This window comes from Phyllobates terribilis, unplaced genomic scaffold, assembly GCF_046119375.1.
Source record: "Phyllobates terribilis strain yellow unplaced genomic scaffold, ASM4611937v1 Scaffold_11__3_contigs__length_659146591, whole genome shotgun sequence".
NCBI classification, from domain to species: domain Eukaryota; kingdom Metazoa; phylum Chordata; class Amphibia; order Anura; family Dendrobatidae; genus Phyllobates; species Phyllobates terribilis.
The window spans coordinates 414,202,527-414,225,493 of NW_027362771.1; the positions used below are offsets into that span (position 1 = coordinate 414,202,527).

Consider the following 22,967-nt stretch of genomic DNA (forward strand, 5'->3'; position numbering starts at 1 on the left):
GGGGCGCACCGCATTTCCCCTCGAGCGTGATGGACCGCGCCGACTATAGGGGCGCACCGCATTTCCCCTCGAGCGTGATGGACCGCGCCGACTATAGGGGCGCACCGCATTTCCCCTCGAGCGTGATGGACCGCGCCGACTATAGGGGCGCACCGCATTTCCCCTCGAGCGTGATGGACCGCGCCGACTATAGGGGCGCACCGCATTTCCCCTCGAGCGTGATGGACCGCGCCGACTATAGGGGCGCACCGCATTTCCCCTCGAGCGTGATGGACCGCGCCGACTATAGGGGCGCACCGCATTTCCCCTCGAGCGTGATGGACCGCGCCGACTATAGGGGCGCACCGCATTTCCCCTCGAGCGTGATGGACCGCGCCGACTATAGGGGCGCACCGCATTTCCCCTCGAGCGTGATGGACCGCGCCGACTATAGGGGCGCACCGCATTTCCCCTCGAGCGTGATGGACCGCGCCGACTATAGGGGCGCACCGCATTTCCCCTCGAGCGTGATGGACCGCGCCGACTATAGGGGCGCACCGCATTTCCCCTCGAGCGTGATGGACCGCGCCGACTATAGGGGCGCACCGCATTTCCCCTCGAGCGTGATGGACCGCGCCGACTATAGGGGCGCACCGCATTTCCCCTCGAGCGTGATGGACCGCACCGACTATAGGGGGGCACCGCATTTCCTCTGTAGCGTGATGGACCGCACCGACTATAGGGGCGCACCGCATTTCCTCTGTAGCGTGATGGACCACGCAGACTATAGGGAGGCACCGCATTTCCTCTGTAGCGTGACGGACCACACAGACTATAGGGAGGCACCGCATTTCCCCTGTAGCGTGACGGACCGCGATGACTATAGGGGGGCACCGCATTTCCCCTGTAGTGTGATGGACCACGATGACTATAGGGGGGCACCGCATTTCCCCTGTAGTGTGATGGACCACGATGACTATAGGGGGCACCACATTTCCCCTGTAGTGTGATGGACCGCACTGACTATAGGGGGGGCACAGCAATTCCCCTGTAGTGTGATGGACCGCACTGACTATAGGGGGGGCACCGCAATTCCCCTGTAGTGTGATGGACCGCACTGACTATAGTGGGGGCACCGCAATTCCCCTGTAGTGTGATGGACCGCACTGACTATAGGGGGGGCACCGCAATTCCCCTGTAGTGTGATGGACCGCACTGACTATAGGGGGGGCACCGCAATTCCCCTGTAGTGTGATGGACCGCACTGACTATAGGGGGGGCACCGCAATTCCCCTGTAGTGTGATGGACCGCACTGACTATAGGGGGGCACCGCAATTCCCCTGTAGTGTGATGGACCGCACTGACTATAGGGGGGGCACCGCAATTCCCCTGTAGTGTGATGGACCGCACTGACTATAGGGGGGGCACCGCAATTCCCCTGTAGTGTGATGGACCGCACTGACTATAGGGGGGGCACCGCAATTCCCCTGTAGTGTGATGGACCACAATGACTATAGGGGGGCACCGCATTTCCCCTGTAGTGTGATGGACAGCACTGACTATAGGGGGCACCGCATTTCCTCTGCAATGTGATGGACCGCACTGACTATAGGGGGGGGCACCGCAATTCCCCTGTAGTGTGATGGACCGCACTGACTATAGGGGGGGCACCGCAATTCCCCTGTAGTGTGATGGACCACAATGACTATAGGGGGGCACCGCATTTCCCCTGTAGTGTGATGGACCGCACTGACTATAGGGGGGGGGCACCGCATTTCCCCTATAGTGTGATGGACCGCACTGACTATAGGGGGGACCACATTTCCCCTGTAGTGTGATGGATCCCCTGATTAGCACCCCATGGTACCAGCCCAGCTCCATCACTAATCATACAGACGGATGCTGGGAGTTGTAGTCACCCTGCCGCACTCACCGATCAGCTCGGCCACCATGAAGAGCAGGTAGAGGACGGCCGCCAGCCCCAGCCTCCTCTTCACCAGGCGCTGCCCCGTCCTCTCCCGCTGCTGGCGGCAGCTGTCGCACGGCTCTGCCCGGGTCTCTCTTTCCAGCAGGGAGTCGTCATCCGAGGACGGGGTCGGAGGTCCGCCATTTATCGCTGGGACATCATCCGCCACCAGGACCCGCAGCTTATTGAACCGTGGGAGCTCGTCCTCCGCCGCCACCTCATCCGGGTAGTCGAAGCCGGCGTCATCGCTCAGGTACGGGGGCTGCTCACCTCTGCGGAGCTTGACACGTACAGCGCTCCACCAGGCGTGAGGCCGCCACATGGCAGCCGGCCTCCAGCACCCTCACAGCGGAGACCCGTACTCTCTCTCTCCCCGATGTGCCTGTCTGACACTGCTACTTCCGTGTTTCTATTCCAAACAAGCCGTCACATGACCCCATGGTAGCTCCGCCCTACTAAGAGGCGGTCAGATGATTTGATAAACCTGTTAGGTCACATGATTCGCGGGAACGCGCACCGCTCACAGCTGGAGGATTTTCCTTCCTTCTCGTGCACACGCTTGAAACAGACTCACGTGACGGGGACGCGCACAGCGTACCAGTGACTGATGGCTCTGAGTAGTCGTCTGAGACTTGTAGTGCCGCCGGAGCCTGGCAGCCTGGTTCTCTCACAGTCTATGCGGCAGTAGAGCTCTCTACTGGTGGATTCGCGGCACAGGTTTAGTGTTTTTTTTCTTTCAAGCTGTATTGAAAGCAGTCTTACAAGAACAATAACGTTAGGAGTAAGTAAACGCGCTATATCCGGGTCCTGGAATCACGTGTCGCAGGCTGAGCAGCTGTATGTGTCCTCCCCGAGGCTGCAAGGGCTGGACTTCATGGAGGAAGGAGGGAAGAGGAACGATGAAGCGCTAGAGGGCAGCACAGCCCCCCGGGGGCACAATGTGACAGGTAGGTGTGTGGGGTCGGCTCATGTGCACACTGCATGGCTGGGCTAAGAACCGCTGGCCGCATCCCCAGGTCAGACACATTGTGTTTTTTTCCGGGCATCAGGATATAGGCTGGGGGTCGCTCCCTACAGGAGGGTCTATCACCAGATACATCAGGGGAGAGCTTCCCAATATGTTGCTAAATAATAACCCCTATCATTCCCCGACATCTACACAATGTAAAGGCATAATGGGAGTTATAGTTTTGCAGAGGCTCTGGAAACCTCTGCCAGGTGATCGAACCGCTCCCCCCCCCCGCCAGGTGATCGAACCGCTCCCCCCCCCTCCCTCTGCCAGGTGATCGAACCGCTCCCCCCCCCTCCCTCTGCCAGGTGATCGAACCGCTACCCCCCCCCCTCCCTCTGCCAGGTGATCGGACCGCTTCCCCCCCCCTCCCTCTGCCAGGTGATCGGACCGCTCCCCCCCCCTCCCTCTGCCAGGTGATCGGACCGCTCCCCCCCCCCTCCCTCTGCCAGGTGATCGGACCGCTTCCCCCCCCCTCCCTCTGCCAGGTGATCGGACCGCTCCCCCCCCCTCCCTCTGCCAGGTGATCGAACCGCTCCCCCCCCCCTGCCAGGTGATCGAACCGCTCCCCCCCTCCCTCTGCCAGGTGATCGAACCGCTCCCCCCCTCCCTCTGCCAGGTGATCGAACCGCTACCCCCCCCCCCTCTGCCAGGTGATCGGACCGCTTCCCCCCCCCCCCCTCTGCCAGGTGATCGGACCGCTCCCCCCCCCCTCCCTCTGCCAGGTGATCGGACCGCTCCCCCCCCCCTCCCTCTGCCAGGTGATCGGACCGCTCCCCCCCCTCCCTCTGCCAGGTGATCGGACCGCTCCCCCCCCCTCCCTCTGCCAGGTGATCGGACCGCTCCCCCCCCCCCTCCCTCTGCCAGGTGATCGGACCGCTCCCCCCCCCCCCTCCCTCTGCCAGGTGATCGGACCGCCCCCACTGCCATCTGAGCTGGCACACTGTAATGAAGAGGACTTGTCTGCACCGCTGTCACATGGGAGGGCAGTGTATGAAACACTATCTGCTGTGTCTTCCCACACAATTGGCCTTTTGTGACAGTGGATGATTCATTTCACTGCAGTAGTGAATCAGTGCACAACTGAATTCTATTAAAGCGGATCTGTCCACACATGAAACAAAGTTTATATTATTAAGTAGTTTTTAGACCTGATGAAAATCAATGTCAGAATGGTTGTATAATCCGGATATTGCATAATGAAATGGCTCAAGAGTGTATTAATTTGGAGAGCTGTAATTCAGGTTTAATAGGCGGTGATTGAGTTTGAACCTTCAGAAAGGATTATGCAGCCATTCTGACATATCCCTAACATAAGTACACCGGCCACTATCACCTACATAAGCACACCAGCCACGTCAGATCCAAGAGATCTATTTAATAACTTTCGCAGTGTGTATTGCAAAATTTGGTGATCGATCTCATTTAAAAGGATTTCCAGTACTTGGACAAACTCATAAAATGCTGTAGTCCCTCAAGTAAAATAATAAAAAAAAAATGATACTCCGTCCCGCACCAGCAGTGATGGCGCTCAGTCTCCCGATGCTCTCTGGATACTGCTATATCACCAAGGGCTATGCAAACTTTCTACGGAGGTCTCAACACACAGACCAAAGTGATGTCTGTGGTCGCGGTCCATGCTTTCAGTAATATCATAGAATCATAGAATGGTAGAGTTGGAAGGGACCTCCTGGGTCATCTGGTCCAACCCCCTGCTCAAAGCAGGATTCACTAGATCATCTCAGACAGATGTCTGTCCAGCCTCTGTTTGAAGACGTCCATTGAAGGGGAACTCACCACCTCTCGTGGCAGCCTGTTCCACTCATTAATCACTCTAACTGTCAAAAAGTTTTTTCTAATATCTAATCTGTGTCTCCTCCCATTCAGTTTCATCCCATTGCTTCTAGTCTTTCCTTGTGCAAATGAGAATAAAGATGATCCTTCTACAATGTGACAGCCCTTGACATATTTGTAGACAGCTATTAAGTCTCCTCTCAGTCTTCTTTTTTGCAAGCTAAACATTCCCAAATCCTGCAACCGTTCCTCATAGGACATGGTTTGCAGACCGGTCACCATTCTGGTCGCTCTTCTCTGAACTTGCTCCAGTTTGTCTATGTCTTTTTTAAAATGTGGTGCCCAAAACTGTACACAGTATTCCAGATGAGGTCTGACCAAAGAAGAGTAAAGTACGATAATGACTTCACGTGATCTAGACTGTATGCTTCTGTTAATACATCCCATAATTGTATTTGCCTTTTTTGCTGCTGCATCACACTGTTGACTCATGTTCAGTCTATGATCTATTAGTATACCTAAGTCTTTTTCACATGTACTGTTGCTTAGCTCTATTCCTCCCATTCTGTATATGCTTTTTTCATTTTTATTGCCCAGATGTAGTACTTTGCATTTTTCCATGTTAAAAACCATTCTGTTGGTTGCTGCCCACTGCTCCAGTTTATTTAGGTCTTTTTGAATCCTCTCTCTCTCTTCTCTAGTGTTAGCTATCCCTCTTAGCTTTGTATCATCAGCAAATTTAATCAGTTTACCCTCAATTCCTTCATCTAAATCATTGATAAAGATGTTGAGCAATACAGGTCCCAGGACGGAGCCCTGTGGTACCCCACTTGAGACATTCATCCAGCTGGATGTGAAGCCATTTACAACCACCCTTTGAGTCCGATATCTCTCAATTTTATTTTATTTTTTTGCATCCCAAACTCACTATAACATTAAAATAAGTGTAAAATGAAGCAATTCTATTACTAAATATCACCGTAGCCATAGACAGGATTGTGCAGCATATGATCCCTTCTCCGACATCTGCCACCCCAGCAGCACTTACCTACAGCTAGGGGGCAAGAAGCTCTGGTTTAGTCAATGCCAATAATGGAGCATCTTGGAATTAATGTGTTTATTTTGATTAGAGTTTCACTTTAAATCGTTTTTTATTAAGTTCTAAATGGGAATCTCCAATAAAAGCTTCTTCTCCTTCATTTCTGCTAATAGTGATTAGATTTGTGCTCCTTTCTTACTGCTGTTCAGTGTCGTTCCACATTATAAATCAGTCTTTTTGTAGTACATAATAGGAAATAATAGTACATGTCTGAGCACTGTTCCCATTTATTAGTAGGGTCTGATCTGTAGTATTAACAAAGTAGCACTCTGTATCGCTAAGTATGCAAACATGAAATATATGAAATTTGAATAGCATTACTGCTCTAGAAAATAGGAATAACTGAGAAATGTTAGCGCATAAATTGGCAAATTCATGTGTACCCAGCAGCCACAGTAAGGCGTTTCTCGTTGCCAAGAACTTAGGCTTTCTCACTGAACACTCCGCCCCTAAGGCAGTTTTAATTACAGCAGGATCTTACAGGTGCTTCTCACTAAATTAGAATATCATCAAAAAGTTAATTTATTTCAGTTCTTCAATACAAAAAGTGAAGCTCATATATAGATTCATTACAAACAGAGTGATCTATTTCAAGTGTTTATTTCTGTTAATGTTGATGATTATGGCTTACATCCAATGAAAACACAAAAATCATTATCTCAGTAAATTAGAATACTTTATAACAGCTTGAAAAATGTTTTTAAAATCCGAAATGTTGGCCTACTGAAATGTATGTTCAGTAATGCACTCAATACTTGGTCGGGGCTCCTATTGCATCAGTTACTGCATCAATGCGGCATGGCATGGAGGCGACCAGCCTGTGGCACCGCTGAGGTGTTATGGAAGCCCAGGTTGCTTTGATAGCAGCCTTCAGCTCGTCTGCATTGTTGGGTCTGGTGTCTCTCATCTTCCTCTTGACAATACCCCATAGATTCTCTATAATAGATTCTCTATGGGGTAAAGGCCCCATCACACTAAGCGAGATCGCTACTGAGTCACAAGTTTTGTGATGCAACAGCGACCTCAGTAGCGATCTCGCTACGTTTGACACTTAGCAGCGACCAGGCCCCTGCTGTGAGATCGCTGGTCGTGTTGGAATGGTCTGGACATTTCTTTGATCGTTGAGGTCCCGCTGGGTAGCATGCATCGGTGTGTTTGACACCTTACCAACGACCTTGTTGACGACTCCGACACAGAAACACATAGGCGTGCATCGTTATACTGATCGTTACGGGTCGCCGCATCGTTGTCCCTGACAGGTCGTATCGTTGTCGGGATCGCTGTAGCGTCGCTTAGTGTGACGGGGCCTTTAAGGTCAGGCTAGTTTGCTGGCCAATCAAGCACAGAGATACTGTTGTTTTTAAACCAGGTATTGGTACTTTTGGCAGTGTGGACAGGAGCCAAGTCCTGCTGGAGAATGTCATTTCCATCTCCAAAAAGCTTGTCGGCCGAGGGAAGCATGAAGTCCTCTAAAATTTCCTGGTAGACGGCTGCGCTGACTTTAGTCTTGATAAAACACAGTGGGCCTACACCAGCAGATGACATGGCTCCCCAAACCATCACTGATTGTGGAAACTTCACACTAGACCTCAAGCAGCTTGGATTGTGGCCTCTCCACTCTTCCTCCAGACTCTGAGACCTTGATTTCCAAATGAAATGCAAAATTTACTTTCATCTGAAAACAACACATTGGACCACTGAGCAACAGTCCAGGTCTTTTTCTCCTTGGCCCAGGCAAGACTTTTCTGGCGTTGTCTATTGGTCATGAGTGGCTTGGCACAAGGAATGTGACACTTGTAGCCCATGTCCTGCATTCGTCTGTGTGTGGTTTCTCTTGAAGCAATGACTCCAGAAGCAGTCCATTCCTTGTGAATCTCCCCCAAATGTTTAAATGGCTATTTCTTAACAATCCATTCAAGGCTGCGGTTATCCCAGTTGATTGTGCACTGTTTTCTACCACACTTTCTCCACTCAACTTTCCATTAATATGCTTGGATGCAGCCCTCTGTGAACAGCCAGCTTCTTTAGCAATGACCTTTTGTTGCTTACCCTCCTTGTGGAGTGTGTCAATTACTGCCTTCTGGACATCTGTCAAGTCAGCAGTCTTCCCCATGATTGTGGAGCCTACCGAAACAGACTAAGGGACCTTTTTAAACGCTTAGGAAGCCTTTGTAGTTGTGTTTGTTAATTATATTAATTTACTGAGATAATGACTTTTGTGTCTTCATTGGCTGTAAGCCATAATCATCAACATTAACAGAAATAAACACTTGAAATAGATCACTCTGTTTGTAATGACTCTATATAATATATGAGTTTCACTTTTTGCATTGAAGAACTGAAATAAATTAACTTTTTGATGATATTCTAATTTAGTGAGAAGCACCTGTACCTTCCCATACACATGCAGGCTTTAGTCTCTGAGAGGATTCACATTAGGTAGGTTCCCGGCAACGAGAAGCGCCTTACTGTGGCTGCCAGGTACACATGAATTGGCCAATTTATGAGCTAAGATTTCTCAATTATTTCTATTTTCTAGAGCAGTAATGCAATTCAGATTTCATATATTTCATGTTTGCATATTTAGCGTTGCAGAGTGCTACTTTGTTAGTTGTATATGGAGATGGCTATTCTTAGTAAGCACATTTACACACCTGTTTTCTGTTTTGGAAGTGATGGTCAGTCTGTTTTGATATTTGATCTGTAGTATTAGTACATGGTCTGCTTTCAGAGTGGTGTGAACCACAGAATAATGGCTGCTGATGTTCTCTTTTCTCAATTCCTGCAGGAGAAAGTCCTGAAGTTATTGATGAAGGATTACCAGACGATCTGTCTTCTTTGGACTCAGGCGCTGTGGACCAGCTAAGTGAAGGGCTCATCTCCCACTATTTGCCCAATCTTCAGAACTCAAAGCTTGCATTACAAGAACTCACGTATGTATGAAGGAGTCTGCTGTAGTCGTCTTAGGCTGTGTGCATTTTGTACGTTTTTGTGGTGTTTTTTCCGCACAGAATTGGCCAAACACGCTAGGGATTCAGTATGCCGGCAAAGTCTATGAGAATCCTGAAGTGCTGTGCATATGATGAATAATTTTACTTTCAGGATTTGCAGTGCGTTTAAATCTGCAGCATGTCAATTCTTTGTGCGTTTTTGCCACATTTTTCATCCATTGACTTCAATTGAGTCAGTCAAATCTGCAGTAAAAATGGCGATATAAAAATATTTGGGGATTTGCTGCAGATTTTTGCTGCAGATTTTTGCTGCATATTTGACTGCCTCAGTTGAAGTTACTGGGTCAAAAACGCAGCAAAACACAAAGAATTGACCGTGAGTCACAGGCATCAGCTGATGAGACTACTCCTCCCATCAGCCTACGGTTGCTGTCCCTGATTATAGCGAGAGCAGGCGCCGCTGATGAGAGTTATCATCAGCCGGTGCCTGTGCTCAAAACAATGAAAAAAAAAGTTTAAATATTGAAATAAAAAAAACACATTATACGCACCTAACTCTTAAACCCTGAAGCCCTTGTCCCCTGTAAAAAAAAAATAAATAAGAAAGCAAATTTATACTGACCTTACACCTAATCCCCGATGTCCATGTCACCTGTAAAAAATCAAAAATAATAAACCACCATATATCTCGCCTATCTGCTGTACTCCATACTGTCCCACGACGATCTCACTTGTAGAACAGTCACATCAGCAGATGTGACTGTTCTACCCGTCAGCCAGCTACACACTGACATGAGCGTAATCGCTCCCGCAATGTATAGTGCTGTGCTGCCATGAGAGAGGTCACAGGAGTTCATCAGCTAATGAGCTCCGGTGATCTCATTTACGGCACCGCTGCTGCATGAGAAAAGTTTCACACAGGGTCGGTGATGTGAGTGAGGTCACAGGAGTTCATGAGCTGATGAACTCCTGTGACCTCTCTCACAGCAGCTCAGCTCTACATGCTGCCTGTGTCAGTGGGTAGCCTGCTGTCATGTAGAGCAGTCACATCAGGTCGCTGTGGGACATTAGGGATTATTTCATCATGTTGGACAGGTGAGGGATATGGTTGTTTTTTCTTTTTTTACAGGTGTAAAGGGCTTTGGGGATTAGGGGTTAGGTGAGTATAACTGTGTTTTTTATTTTCAAATAAATGAGTAAAACGGTATTGGCTTTTATTTATTATAAAAGATTTTTTACATTCTGTGTCTTTATTTACAAACTTTTACTATGAGGTTAGTAATGGGGGTGTCTTAGACACCTCTCCATTACTAACCCCTGGGCTTCATGTCAGGTGCCAATACAAGGCTGACATGAACTTCAACCCTATTACTCCCCTTGCCACCGTACCAGGGCAAGTGGGAAGAGCAAAGACTAAGCGCCAGATATGGCGCATCTTATTGATGCGCCATTTCTTTGGCAGCTGAGAGCTGATGTTATTAGCCTCGGAGGGGGCCAGTATTCATGGCCCTTTCTCTGGCTATTAATATCAGCCCGCAGGTGTCTGCATAGCCTTTGCTGGTTAGATGTTATAGGGGGACCCTACGTTAATTTTTTCCTGGGGCGCCCCTGTAGTCTAGCCAGTAAAGGCTAACCAAACAGCTGTTCATAATAGCCAGGGAACATAATGGCCCCTTCCTAGGCTAAAAATACCAGCCCTCAGCTGTCCCAGAAATGGCACTTCTTATTTGAAAGGGATTAGGGGTTGGTTTCAGCAGCTGTTGCTGACACCAAGCCCTAGGTTTAGTAATGAAGAGGTGTCAGCCAAACACCCTCATTACTAAACCTGTAAGTAAACTGTTAAATAAACACACACACCAAGAATAAAACACTTGAAATAAAACAGACATATTCTTTAATCATTTAAATTAACCCAATATACTCACCCCAGGTCCGACGGTAATCCAAGGGTTAAAGCAATGTCCCACGTTTCTTTTTTCAAATATCTTTATTTAGCTCCAAATAGCATTCATTGCTGTACCAAAATGCATGCAAAACGTTCGTTTTTTTCCACAACCTTTTTGCTGCCAAGAGATGCAGAAACGTTGCAATCAAATACTCAATGTGCGCACATACCTTTAGGGGGGAAGAACTATAGACTAGTTCAGTTTTGACTGTAGCAGTCTGCAGCCCAATAATGCAGATTGCCATAAGCCTACCTAGGACTTCTGCTGCTAACCACTAATGGAGAAGTCACTCGGCAGCATGAGCTTACTTACAAGGGTAGGTTCACATGACCGATTTCTCCACATCCGAGAAAAATTGTTCTATTATTCCAATTTTTCATTCTATCAGTCCACACTCGTATGTCATCTGTATGTGATCCGATGTTTTTCACGGACCCATAGACCTGCATTGCCAAATTTGATCTGATATGTCACGATTTTTTTCCTTGGACCACGCAGTCCGGAGGAGAAACTTGGACATGTGCACAGCCCCATAGAATATAATGGGTACGAATGCTATCCGTGAAAACCACAGATAGCACCCATCTGAGATATTTAGTCGTGTGCACAAGCCCTAAGCGAGATGTTCATTGTTGTATGCAACTTTTTCACAAATTGCACAAATAAGAAGCGGGTAGAAGAATTTCTGCACATTGGCTGCCAGCAGACGTTTTTGGCCGCTTGTAGCTATCAGATAGGCTATGGGCTTATTCCTGCCATAAATTTAGGTGTCCACCGTTGGAGATGGATTATTAAATGGATTGTCTGCTGAAAACAAGTAGTCACCTATCCACAGGATAAATGATAACGTATTGATCGGTGGAGTCCATCTGCTGAGACCCGCACTGATCGGCAGAACCGGGCAATTTTAACGCTGTTAAGATGGAGCGGCAGTTCGCATATGCAACTGCTGCTACATTCATTTCCTATGGGGCTGCCGAGCGCTGCACTAGGCTTGTTATGGCTGCCCCATAGAGAATTATTGGGTATCCAACCTGTCACTCCTTTTTGTAACTGAGATAAAATGTTTCCCTTCGAGATAAAATTCTGCTGATCGGTGCAGGTCCCAGAAGTTGAAAAACGCACGCACGCACACCCACACCCACACGTGATTTATCACCTATTCCATGGATAACTCAACATCGCTGGACAACACCTTTAATTAACTTGACATCACTGAAACCAAACCTTATATAAAGTTTAGAAATGGCTCTAAATCTTGCAATATTCCATAATTTTAATATTTAACAATGATTTATGTATTTTGTTTCAGGCAAAATCAAGTGGTTTTGTTAGACACCCTAGACCAAGAAATTTCCAAATTTAGAGAATGTAATTCAATTCTTGATATCAACGCTCTGGTAAGTTTCATCAAAGTGCATATGGGAACGTAGATACTTTGTGAGACACGGTTCAGCAATACCCTCGACAGAGGTTTTCTTCTGAACTTAAAAAACAGTTAGTCCACATTAAGGTTTTTTTTCCATTTCATTTTGTTTTCAAAGGTAGTAGCGATTATATGGCCATCAAAACCACAGAACCCAAGATGGAAACCTGTGGAATACATGGTAGATCTGTTATAGAGGTCATAGCACCAATATGAACAGCCTTGATAGTAGTGTGAACAGGACCTAAAGATTTTTTTTAATGCAGTTAGTCTCACATGGGTAATAAGTAGATCCCCTTGAAAATTAGTAAAATATCTGATGTGAAAAAATCCTGAATATCGACATGTCTAAGTTCTGGAAACAGAAGAGTCATCTGGAATCGTTTGGGTCTTGCAACAAACAGACACCATTGGGTGAGCTGCTGCCTGTGGTATTTGGCCAATAAGATCATAGTAGATAAAGGAATCTTAAATTTCCAGCGATAACCTGCTGAATACCACCGTGGTGTGCTTAACGGAGAGCTCCCAAGATGTCATTGGTCAGAGCGCTCTAACTACAGTGGCTTTCAAAACTATTCACCTCTTTTGCAATTTTTCATGTTTTGCTACCTCACAACCTGAAATTTCACTGTTTTTTTGAGGTTTTGCATTAGTTCATGTATAGAACATTCCTACAACTGAACATTTGCTATTCTTTTTATTGTGAAGCAAACAACAAATAGGACAAAATAACTAATCTACTTTGTAGAGCCTCTTTTTGCAGCAATTGCTTACCATTTTTGCCCATTCCTCAAGAAAAAACTGTTTCAACTCCTTCAAGTTAGATGGTTTCCTCTGATGAACAGCAACCTTCAAGTCTGACCACAGATTCTCAGTTGGATTAAGGTCTGGGCTTTGACTAGGCCACTCCAAATAAAATTTCAGTTTTCCCCTGTCACACTGTCACAGAATACTGGAGGTAGGGGGCCTAAGCTGACCCTAAGCTGGGAACCTGACTAACCCCTCAACCTGGAGGTACTGTTAAAGGTACAGAGGTCCAGGCCGCCAGCGTAACCCCTACCTCCTGAGGATCCCTGCACCTAAGTAATCTAGTCCTGAGAAGGACCCCGATCACAACAATAGGGAACCAGAAATAATATGCCCACACACAGTATTTAGACGAACGAGACAGTACAAGGGAAAAACCAAAACCACCTTGCATACAACTTCTACACAACTACAACAGAGGGAACACCAACGGGAAAGGAGATAAATGATAAAGCGAGGAAAGGGAAAAAACACTTCCAAATGCACTTATCTCAGCAACTCCAAACACCACGATCCGCTCTGTAAGTCAGAATGAAAAGCTTTCACCGACACCTCCCAAACAGACCTGCAGGAATATAAAGGAGTCTCACTAAAGAAGCATTGATTGCAGCTGGGCGAGGCTGGACCTCAGCTAGCCCAGAGAGAGAGAGAATTAACTCCTACACTGCCGAGAAAACACAAAGCACCAACAAGTCAGCTGCGAGAAGTCAGGCTGTGTACTCGTGACGATCTTCGTGGCAACACACCCGTGACAGTACCCCTCCTTCTACGAGGGGCCTCCGGACCCTCAGGGCCAGGTTTATCCGGGTGAGTCGAGTGGAAGGCCCGAACTAATCGGTCTGCGTTAATATCCGACGCAGGAACCCACATCCTCTCCTCAGGACCATACCCCTTCCAATGAACCAAGTACTGAAGGGACCGGCGATTAAAGCGTGAATCAATGACCCTCGATACCTGGAACTCCAAGTTACCATTGACAACCACAGGAGGGGGAGGTAAAGGTGACGGTACCACCGGCGCCACATACCTCTTAAGCAATGATCTGTGAAACACGTTGTGAATTTTAAACGTAGGGGGGAGGTCAAGACGGAATGCCACCGGATTAATAACAGAACTGATTCTGTACGGCCCGATGAACCTGGGACCCAGTTTCCAGGAGGGAACCTTAAGTTTAATATTCCTGGTAGACAACCATACCTGATCGTTCACACTTAGGTCCGGACCAGACACTCTCCTCCTATCAGCCATACGTTTGTATCGGTTCCCCATAGTATTCAGATTCTTCAGCACCCCTCTCCATACTGAAGCGAGAGATGAGGAAAATCGTTCCTCCTCCGGAACCCCCGAAGAGCCCCCCCTACTGAAAGTACAAAACTGGGGGTGAAAACCATATGCCCCAAAAAACGGGGACTTACCAGTGGACTCGCTCCGCCTATTATTGAGAGCAAACTCTGCCAGAGGTAGGAAAGAAGCCCAGTCCTCCTGGTTCTCTGACACAAAACACCGAAGATATGTCTCCAAGCTCTGGTTCATACGTTCCGTCTGACCATTGGACTGAGGATGAAAAGCCGACGAGAATGACAAATGCATCCCCCGCCGAGCACAAAACGCCTTCCAGAACTTGGACACAAACTGAGACCCCCGATCAGACACCACCTCGGAGGGTACCCCGTGAAGCCTCACAATCTCCCCAATGAATACCTGCGCAAGAGTTTTAGCATTAGGAAGAGCCGGAAGAGCGATAAAATGTGCCATCTTGCTGAACCTGTCCACTACAACGAGTATGACCGTTTTACCCGAAGACGGAGGGAGGTCCGTAATAAAGTCCATAGACAGATGAGTCCAAGGACGCTCCGGGATCTTCAAAGGTAAGAGGGCCCCAGACGGACGGGTATGTGAGGTCTTAGAGCGCGCACAAACCCCACAGGACGCGACAAAAGTTACCACCTCTTTATGTAAGTTAGGCCACCAAAACCGACGCGAGAGGAGATCCACAGTTGCTTTACTCCCCGGGTGTCCTGCAAAAACTGAGTTATGGTGTGCCTCGATCACCTTTTGTCGCAACTGATCTGGAACGAACAGTCTCCCCGAAGGTCCAACAGGGGCGTCCCCCTGAGCCTCCAATATCTCCTCCTCCAGCTCAGAGCATACTGTCGAAACCACCACCCCCTCCTGAAGAATAGGAATCGGGTCGTCCGTATTCCCGGCCCCAGGGAAACTGCGAGATAAGGCATCCGCCTTTACATTTTTAGACCCAGGACGATATGTAACGACGAAATTAAACCTGGTAAAAAACAATGACCACCTAGCTTGTCTGGGATTCAGACGTTTAGCGGACTCCAGATATAGCAGGTTCTTGTGATCGGTGATGACGGTGACCGGATGAACTGCCCCCTCCAAAAAATGGCGCCACTCCTCAAAAGCTAACTTAATGGCCAAGAGTTCCCTATTGCCGACATCGTAATTCCTCTCAGCGGACGACAACTTTTTAGAGAAAAAGGCGCATGGATGCCACTTACCAGGGGACGAACCCTGTGACAATACTGCTCCCACCCCTACCTCGGAAGCGTCTACCTCTACAAAGAATGGCTGAGACGCATCAGGTTGAATGAGTATGGGTGCCGAGGCAAAACATTTTTTCAAGGAGGAGAATGCTTGACAAGCCTTGTCAGACCACCTAGAAAAATCCGTCCCCTTTTTAGTCATGTCTGTGAGAGGCTTAACCATGGACGAGAAATTACGAATGAACTTCCGGTAATAATTAGCAAACCCCAGGAAACGTTGTAGTGCCTTAAGATTCTCCGGCCGATCCCACTCAAGAACTGCCCGCACTTTCCCAGGGTCCATACGAAAACCGGACGCTGAAACCAGGAAGCCTAAAAACTGGAGTTCCTGTACAGCGAACACACACTTTTCCCACTTGGCATACAGTTTATTATCCCGCAAGATCTGTAACACCTGTCTAACGTGCTCCTGATGAGACACCAGATCCGGCGAGTAAATTAAGATATCATCCAGATATATGACAACAAACTGTCCCACCAGGTGGCGAAAAATATCATTAACAAAGTGTTGAAACACCGCCGGGGCATTAGTCAGACCGAATGGCATGACAAGGTTCTCATAATGCCCCTCCGGAGTGTTAAAAGCCGTCTTCCACTCATCCCCCTCCTTCATCCTAATCAGATTGTACGCCCCCCTGAGATCCAACTTAGAGAACCATTTGGCGCCCACGATCTGATTAAAGAGATCGGGAATAAGTGGGAGCGGATACGGATCTCGGACCGTAATCCGATTAAGTTCACGGAAATCCAGGCAAGGGCGTAGGCCTCCATCTTTCTTCTTAACAAAGAAGAACCCCGCGGCCACCGGTGAAGATGAAGGTCTAATATGCCCCTTAGCCAGACTTTCAGAAATATAATCCTTCATGGCCTGCCTCTCAGGACCAGAAAGGTTATACAACCTAGCTTTAGGTAACTTGGCCTCAGGGAGCAGTTTTACAGAACAGTCATACTCGCGATGAGGAGGTAGTTCCTGACACCCATTCTCTGAGAATACATCCTCAAAGTCCGCCAGAAATGGAGGTAAGACCCAAGGAGTAACCGCACCGATGACCGTGTTCATGCAGTTTTTATTACAGAATTTACTCCATTGGCTTATCTCTCTGGTTTGCCAATTAATAACCGGGTTATGCTTAGCTAACCAAGGAAGGCCCAACACTATAGGAGTGGGAAGACCCTCCAACACGTAGCAAGACAACAGTTCTTTATGTATTGCCCCCACTTGAAGTTTTACACCATGCACAGCTTGCAAAAAACTTCCCTGACCGAGAGGCCTGGCATCGATCGAGAATATGGGGATGGGTTTAGCCAACTCACTCAATCGCATACCTTGAACCCGGGCAAACCGAGCATCAACCAGATTAGCCCCGGCCCCACTATCCAGAAGAACAGATATCCTCTCAGTTCTCGTACCCACCACCACCTCCGCCGGTACGAGAAACTGAGACGAACCTAGGGACGAAATACCTACTCCCAGATTGCCGTCCACCACACAACCTGGGATCAACAGTTTTTTCGACGACTCTTTACTCTGCAAGGGACGGGATGGACACCCCCCAATAAAATGTCCCTTTTTCCCGCAGAGGAAACACCTTCCTGTCTTATGGCGCACCACCGGTCCCCTTCCCCGAAATGATGTCCCTCCTAATTGCATAGGCTCCTCCGGACTGACCAGGGGAACCACCATATGAGGGGACCTTGTAGGAGGTGGAGACATTACAGGGGGTAGAGTTATCCCGCACCTCTCCCGAAGCCGTCTGTCAACACGAATAGCAAGGGCCATAGCGGCTTCCAGTGACGCGGGAGAGTCATACTGTGCCAACACATCCTGTAATTTGTCGGATAAACCATGACAAAACTGGCTCCTAAGAGCCGGGTCATTCCACTGGGTGTCCGTGGCCCACCTACGGAACTCCGAACAGAATTCCTCCGCCGGACGATCTCCCTGCTGAATCCTACGTAACTTAGACTCAGCAAGGGAGATCCGATCTGGGTCATCATATACGAGTCCCAGAGCAGCGAAAAACCTATCCACTGACTGGAGAACCGGGGAGCTTGGGGGAAGAGAGAACGCCCAAGATTGAGAGTCCCCTTGTAGGAGCGAGATGACAATTCCCACCCTTTGTTCTTCACTGCCCGATGACCGAGGCCGCAGCCGAAAGTACAATTTGCATGCCTCCCGGAAAACAAAAAACTTGTCCCGCCCCCCAGTGAACCTGTCAGGGAGAGCTACTTTAGGTTCTGGTCCGGCTTGCTCCGGAGGATGCAAAACCTTGGACTTAACGTCCGCCAGCCCCATGGACAAACTCTGCAACTGCCGAGCTAGACCGGCTACTGGATCCATGGTAGCTGGAGAAAACTAAGATGGTCGGTGAAAATGTCACACTGTCACAGAATACTGGAGGTAGGGGGCCTAAGCTGACCCTAAGCTGGGAACCTGACTAACCCCTCAACCTGGAGGTACTGTTAAAGGTACAGAGGTCCAGGCCGCCAGCGTAACCCCTACCTCCTGAGGATCCCTGCACCTAAGTAATCTAGTCCTGAGAAGGACCCCGATCACAACAATAGGGAACCAGAAATAATATGCCCACACACAGTATTTAGACGAACGAGACAGTACAAGGGAAAAACCAAAACCACCTTGCATACAACTTCTACACAACTACAACAGAGGGAACACCAACGGGAAAGGAGATAAATGATAAAGCGAGGAAAGGGAAAAAACACTTCCAAATGCACTTATCTCAGCAACTCCAAACACCACGATCCGCTCTGTAAGTCAGAATGAAAAGCTTTCACCGACACCTCCCAAACAGACCTGCAGGAATATAAAGGAGTCTCACTAAAGAAGCATTGATTGCAGCTGGGCGAGGCTGGACCTCAGCTAGCCCAGAGAGAGAGAGAATTAACTCCTACACTGCCGAGAAAACACAAAGCACCAACAAGTCAGCTGCGAGAAGTCAGGCTGTGTACTCGTGACGATCTTCGTGGCAACACACCCGTGACATCCCCTTACACCACTCGAATGTTGCTTTGGGTCATTGTCTTGTTGGAGGTGAACCTCCATCCCAATCTGAAATCACTGATAAACTGAAACAGGTTTTGTTCAAGAATATCCCTGTATTTCTCACCATCCATCTTTCCTTCAACTTGGATCATTTTCCCTGTCCCTACTGCTGAAAAACATCCCCACAGCATGATGCTGCCACCACCATGTTTTACTGTTGGGATGGTGTTCTTGAGAAGATTAGCTGTGTTGGTTTGGTACCAGATATAGCGTTTACCTTGGTGGCCAAAAAGTTAAATTTTGGTGTCCTCTAACCACAGCACCTTCCTCCATATATTTGGGGAGTCTCCCACATGTCTTTTAACAAACTCAAAATGAGCGTTACAATTTTTGTGTGTAAGTAAAGGAGTGTATGGCTTATTGTGGTCATATGGACAGATACTCCAAACTCTGCTTGGGAACTCTGCAGCTCCTTCAGGGTTACATTTGGTCTCTGTGCTTCCTCTCTGATTAATGCCCTCCTTTCCCAGGCTGAGAGTTTTGATGGGCGGCCCTCTCTTGACAGGTTTGTTGTGGTCTTTCCATTTGATAATGGATTTAATGGTGATCAGAGATTGGAATATTTTTTTTATAACCTAACCCTGACTTGTAGTTCTCAACAACTTTGTCCCTGACTTGTTTGGAGATCTCCTTGGTCTTCATGGTGTTGTTTGGTTAGTGGTGCATTTTGCTTAATGGTGTTGCAGCCTCTGTGACCTTTCAGAAAAGGTCTGAATATACTGACAGACCATATGACACTTAAATTGCACACAGGTGGACTTCCTTTCTGTGACTTATGAAGGTAATTGCTTTCACCAGAAATTTTTAGGGGTTTCATAGCAAAAGGGGTGAATACATATGCACATGGCAATTTTTAGTTATAGGCAAAAATTAAATTTATGGCATTAAATATTTTTCTCATTTCACTAACTTAGACTATTTAGTGCTGATGCATCACACACAAATCGGATTACAAAAATATTTAAACACCGGTTGTAATGTAACAAAATAGGTAAAAAGTTAAGGAGGTGAATACTTTTGCAAGCCAGTGTATGAAGTCGTTAATCTTTCTAAATTCAGTGTCAGATATGTAGTATTCTACAGCACTTGCCTGCAGGAATAATGAAAGCCCAGGCTGTATTTCTCCTGTGTTTGCTTTGGACATGTGAATACAGATCTCCCATTACTGAAATAAGAGATGACAGCCGGTGCTCATACGGTTTAATGGAGAACTGTAAGTATTGTACCAGGAGAACGTGTAACAGAATGTCTGTGCTTCTTACTCCTCCTCCTTCTTTCTGCATACAACTTTATGAGCACCAACTGTCATCTATCTCAGTAATGGGAAAATCTGTACTTAGTATAGCGACTCGCAAGATAATGAGGACCCTTGACGTGGATTGCTAGCTTGTGTATTTTGCCCAAAATATCGACTAATACCTCATGCATTACATACATCTGTTTTGCATGTTTTTTGCAGGGTGCAGGCCAGACCCTCCATAGTGGCTGGGAAATGTGGGGTGTCTGGCCTGTGGGTGCACATATGGTATTGGCAGCCCGCCTGATGTAATAGTAGGGGGTGTTGGTAATATGTTGTTATACGGACAGAGGTGCATCTCACGTAATGTTGTGAATGGCCCCTATGTAGGCCTGTGTGTATTCTGAATACTAAGCAGCAGCCCCGCAGATGTCTGCTGGGTTAGTAAGTGGTTTTTCTATTAGTATTTGGCACCTGTGCTGCCCTCGTCTTTATCATGGGGTTCTGCTGCATCCTGTTGTGCATTTGTGTCCGGACGTCGTATTGGAAGTATGGCTGCTTTTTTTTCTGTGAAATCTCTTATTAATTTTTGTCCTTTTTTCAGTGAATTGAGAACTTCTATTCACTGAATACAAAATGTACCCATTAATTGAAAGATCAGTCCAGGAGGAGATGGAAGCAGATTTCTCTGATAAGATATATTAAGTTTCTTATTTTCACATGTACAATTGATTTATGAAATACAAATGAAAAGGATGGTTACTCTTTAACCCCTTCCGTGTTACCATTTACTCAGTGCTTACCTGAATAAGTCTAGTTTTCCTATTTATTTTGCTTAGTTTTCAGAAGCAAAGTATTACCAAAACAAGTTGGTGAACATTAGGAAGGAAATGATTTTGCTCCATGAAAAGACCTCCAAATTAAAAGTAAGTCTTACATTGTAGAATGTCATTCATAAAATCTATAAAACCAAATCAATCATTAGCGTTTTCATGAACACAAGTCCTTGGCAGAAGAACCAAGGCGTCTGCCCTTTATTCCTGGAGCAATTGATGCCAGTAAGAAATTGTAGACATTCCTAATTGTTTTGTAATGGGAATTATTTTGGGACCACCTTTATAGGGGTTATCTCACCGCAGATATCACTTTTTATTGTCTCAGGTGAACTGAATTTAGGGAAGCTGCAAGCCGGCAAATATTTCCACTGCAGTTATCTGCTTGGGAAATATAATATTACTTAGTGGCCTATCAGATACATAGACGGCTGAAGTCCGCCAGTGCCGGAGCTCATCATACAGATTGGATTCTCACTTCGACTCATAAAGGTCTCCTATATAGAGCGTATGGAAAGGGGTTGTGGTCATGACACAAGCACCTCATAGGGATCTTGTCACGTTGTACATGCCATCCGATCTGTGGACAGCATGGTATAGAGAAAGAGGAGCTAAGCAGAATGATACATTGGTTTATTGGAAAAGGTTCAGTATAACGTAATTTATTAATTGAAATCTCTGGAGTCTGTAGGAATATGAGTCCAGTGGGCGGGCCTATCCTACTCCGTGATTGACAGCTATCTCGGCATACACAGTCACACAGGGAAGACTGTCAATCACTGAATAGGACCGCCCACTGGACTCATCTATACAAACACCAATGATTTCAGGAAATGAAAGGTTTACTAAAGCTTTTCCCACAAACATGTATCCAAGTGTGATCAGCTCCTCCTGCTCTGACATCCTGCCTGCAGCTCAGACACCATTTTCAGGGTCGTGATACTGATGATGATCATACTTTATTACAGAAGCGAGCTCTGAAGCTCCAGCAGAAAAAGCAGGAGGAAAACCTAAAACAAGAACAACAAAGAGAACGGGAACTGGAAAGAGAGAAACAGTTAACTGCTAAACCGGCCAAAAGGACATAATATATAGGACAGGCTTCAGTGAGTTCATCCACATCTCCTCAACTTCAGGAGACTCCACCGACTCAGCTTCTATTATGCTATATTGCATTTACAGACCCGAAAAATAGAAGATTTTAGACTTTTTTTTTGTTTTCTTCTGGTTTCTTTTACCTTGTCATTTCTCCCTTGCTTACCTAGGCTGCACGGCATAGAGGCCAGGTAGAATGTCCTCTATCTCAGGACTACAATCTGTATACTGTATAAAGCTGTTTAAGAAAAGCCAATTTTTGCAGTCGCATGTTCTTCAGAATATAATTTTCCACAAGGTACAAGTTCTACGAGACTGTCTGCATGTGACAGCGCTCATGTCTTTTCTGACCCTAGACTTCAGATATCTGCTTATCACCTTGTCACTTGCAATTTTATACCAAGGTGAAATCATGTTGCAGTACATAGAGCACAGTCACATAAAGGAATGAAAATGTCCCACGGAAAAAAACATGCTTTACATATTATTTATTCAACCAAGTTCAAGCCTCCAGGCAATTACAATTTCTGGTGATATCAAGATCACAAATGTAGCTTCACATATGATCTGTGCCCAATACACTGCCCAAACACCCAGAAGAAGGTCATTGTGGTGGTTACTGGGACACGCGTTGCTCCTACTGAACACTAGGTGGCACACTTTCCCTACAGATTTACTACTTGGCGTATTCTGACTGTATCTGCACGGTGAATAGAGAACAATCTATTTTACTGTCTGAATATTAAGCCTAAAATAAATGTTGCTTCATAGTAACAATATCCTTCTGTGTATACCAACATTTCTTCTGTATGTTTACAAAGGTTTATGTGAAATACAGAATTGTAGGTTTTTCCAATTTCTTAAAGTGATTTGCTGGTTACACCATATTGATGACCTGTTATTGTAGGATAAGTAATTACTATGAGATCCGGCATCACCACATATCGGGTATTTGTTCTGGCAGTGGCCGCTGTGCATTACATAGAGCTGCACTTTGCTGCTTTGTTCCATCCAGAATCTGCCGGATCTTATAACAACTGTGGTGGATGCCAGGAGTCAGACCCCACCTAGCTGATAGTGATTACCTATCCTGGTGATAAGTCATCAATGTGTTGTTACTGGACAAGCCCTGTAAATGTGATAGTAAAATGTTAGTTATCCCTGGATTCCAACTAGCTGCTCTGTATTTTATATGA

The 22,967-nt window shown here is 46.8% G+C and overlaps 2 protein-coding genes across 2 annotated transcripts in view; one reads left to right on the forward strand and one right to left on the reverse strand.

Moving 5' to 3' along the window:
- SLC30A4 (solute carrier family 30 member 4) overlaps nt 1–2,782 on the reverse strand; it is a 34,017-nt gene extending 31,235 nt beyond the window's left edge. Inside the window, exon 1 of the mRNA XM_073653092.1 lies at nt 1,914–2,782. Coding sequence (XP_073509193.1) covers nt 1,914–2,268 — 355 coding nt within the window. The 5' untranslated portion in view covers nt 2,269–2,782. The remainder of the gene's footprint in view (nt 1–1,913) is intronic.
- BLOC1S6 (biogenesis of lysosomal organelles complex 1 subunit 6) lies at nt 2,473–22,550 on the forward strand. Its single transcript, XM_073653094.1, has 5 exons — nt 2,473–2,893; nt 8,637–8,781; nt 12,058–12,145; nt 20,683–20,769; nt 21,645–22,550. Exons 1-5 carry the CDS (start codon nt 2,821–2,823, stop codon nt 21,762–21,764), a joined length of 513 nt encoding a protein of 170 aa, XP_073509195.1. The 5' UTR covers nt 2,473–2,820; the 3' UTR covers nt 21,765–22,550.
- Nucleotides 22,551–22,967: the final 417 nt, after the last annotated feature.

Coding starts and splice junctions, on each gene's coding strand:
- BLOC1S6 (XM_073653094.1), top strand. CDS start 2,821: ATGGAGGAAGGAGGGAAGAGGAACGATGAAGCGCTAGAGGGCAGCACA. Junction 12,146..20,682: donor TTCTTGATATCAACGCTCTG/GTAAGTTTCATC, acceptor TATTTTGCTTAG/TTTTCAGAAGCAAAGTATTA. Junction 20,770..21,644: donor AAAAGACCTCCAAATTAAAA/GTAAGTCTTACA, acceptor ACTTTATTACAG/AAGCGAGCTCTGAAGCTCCA.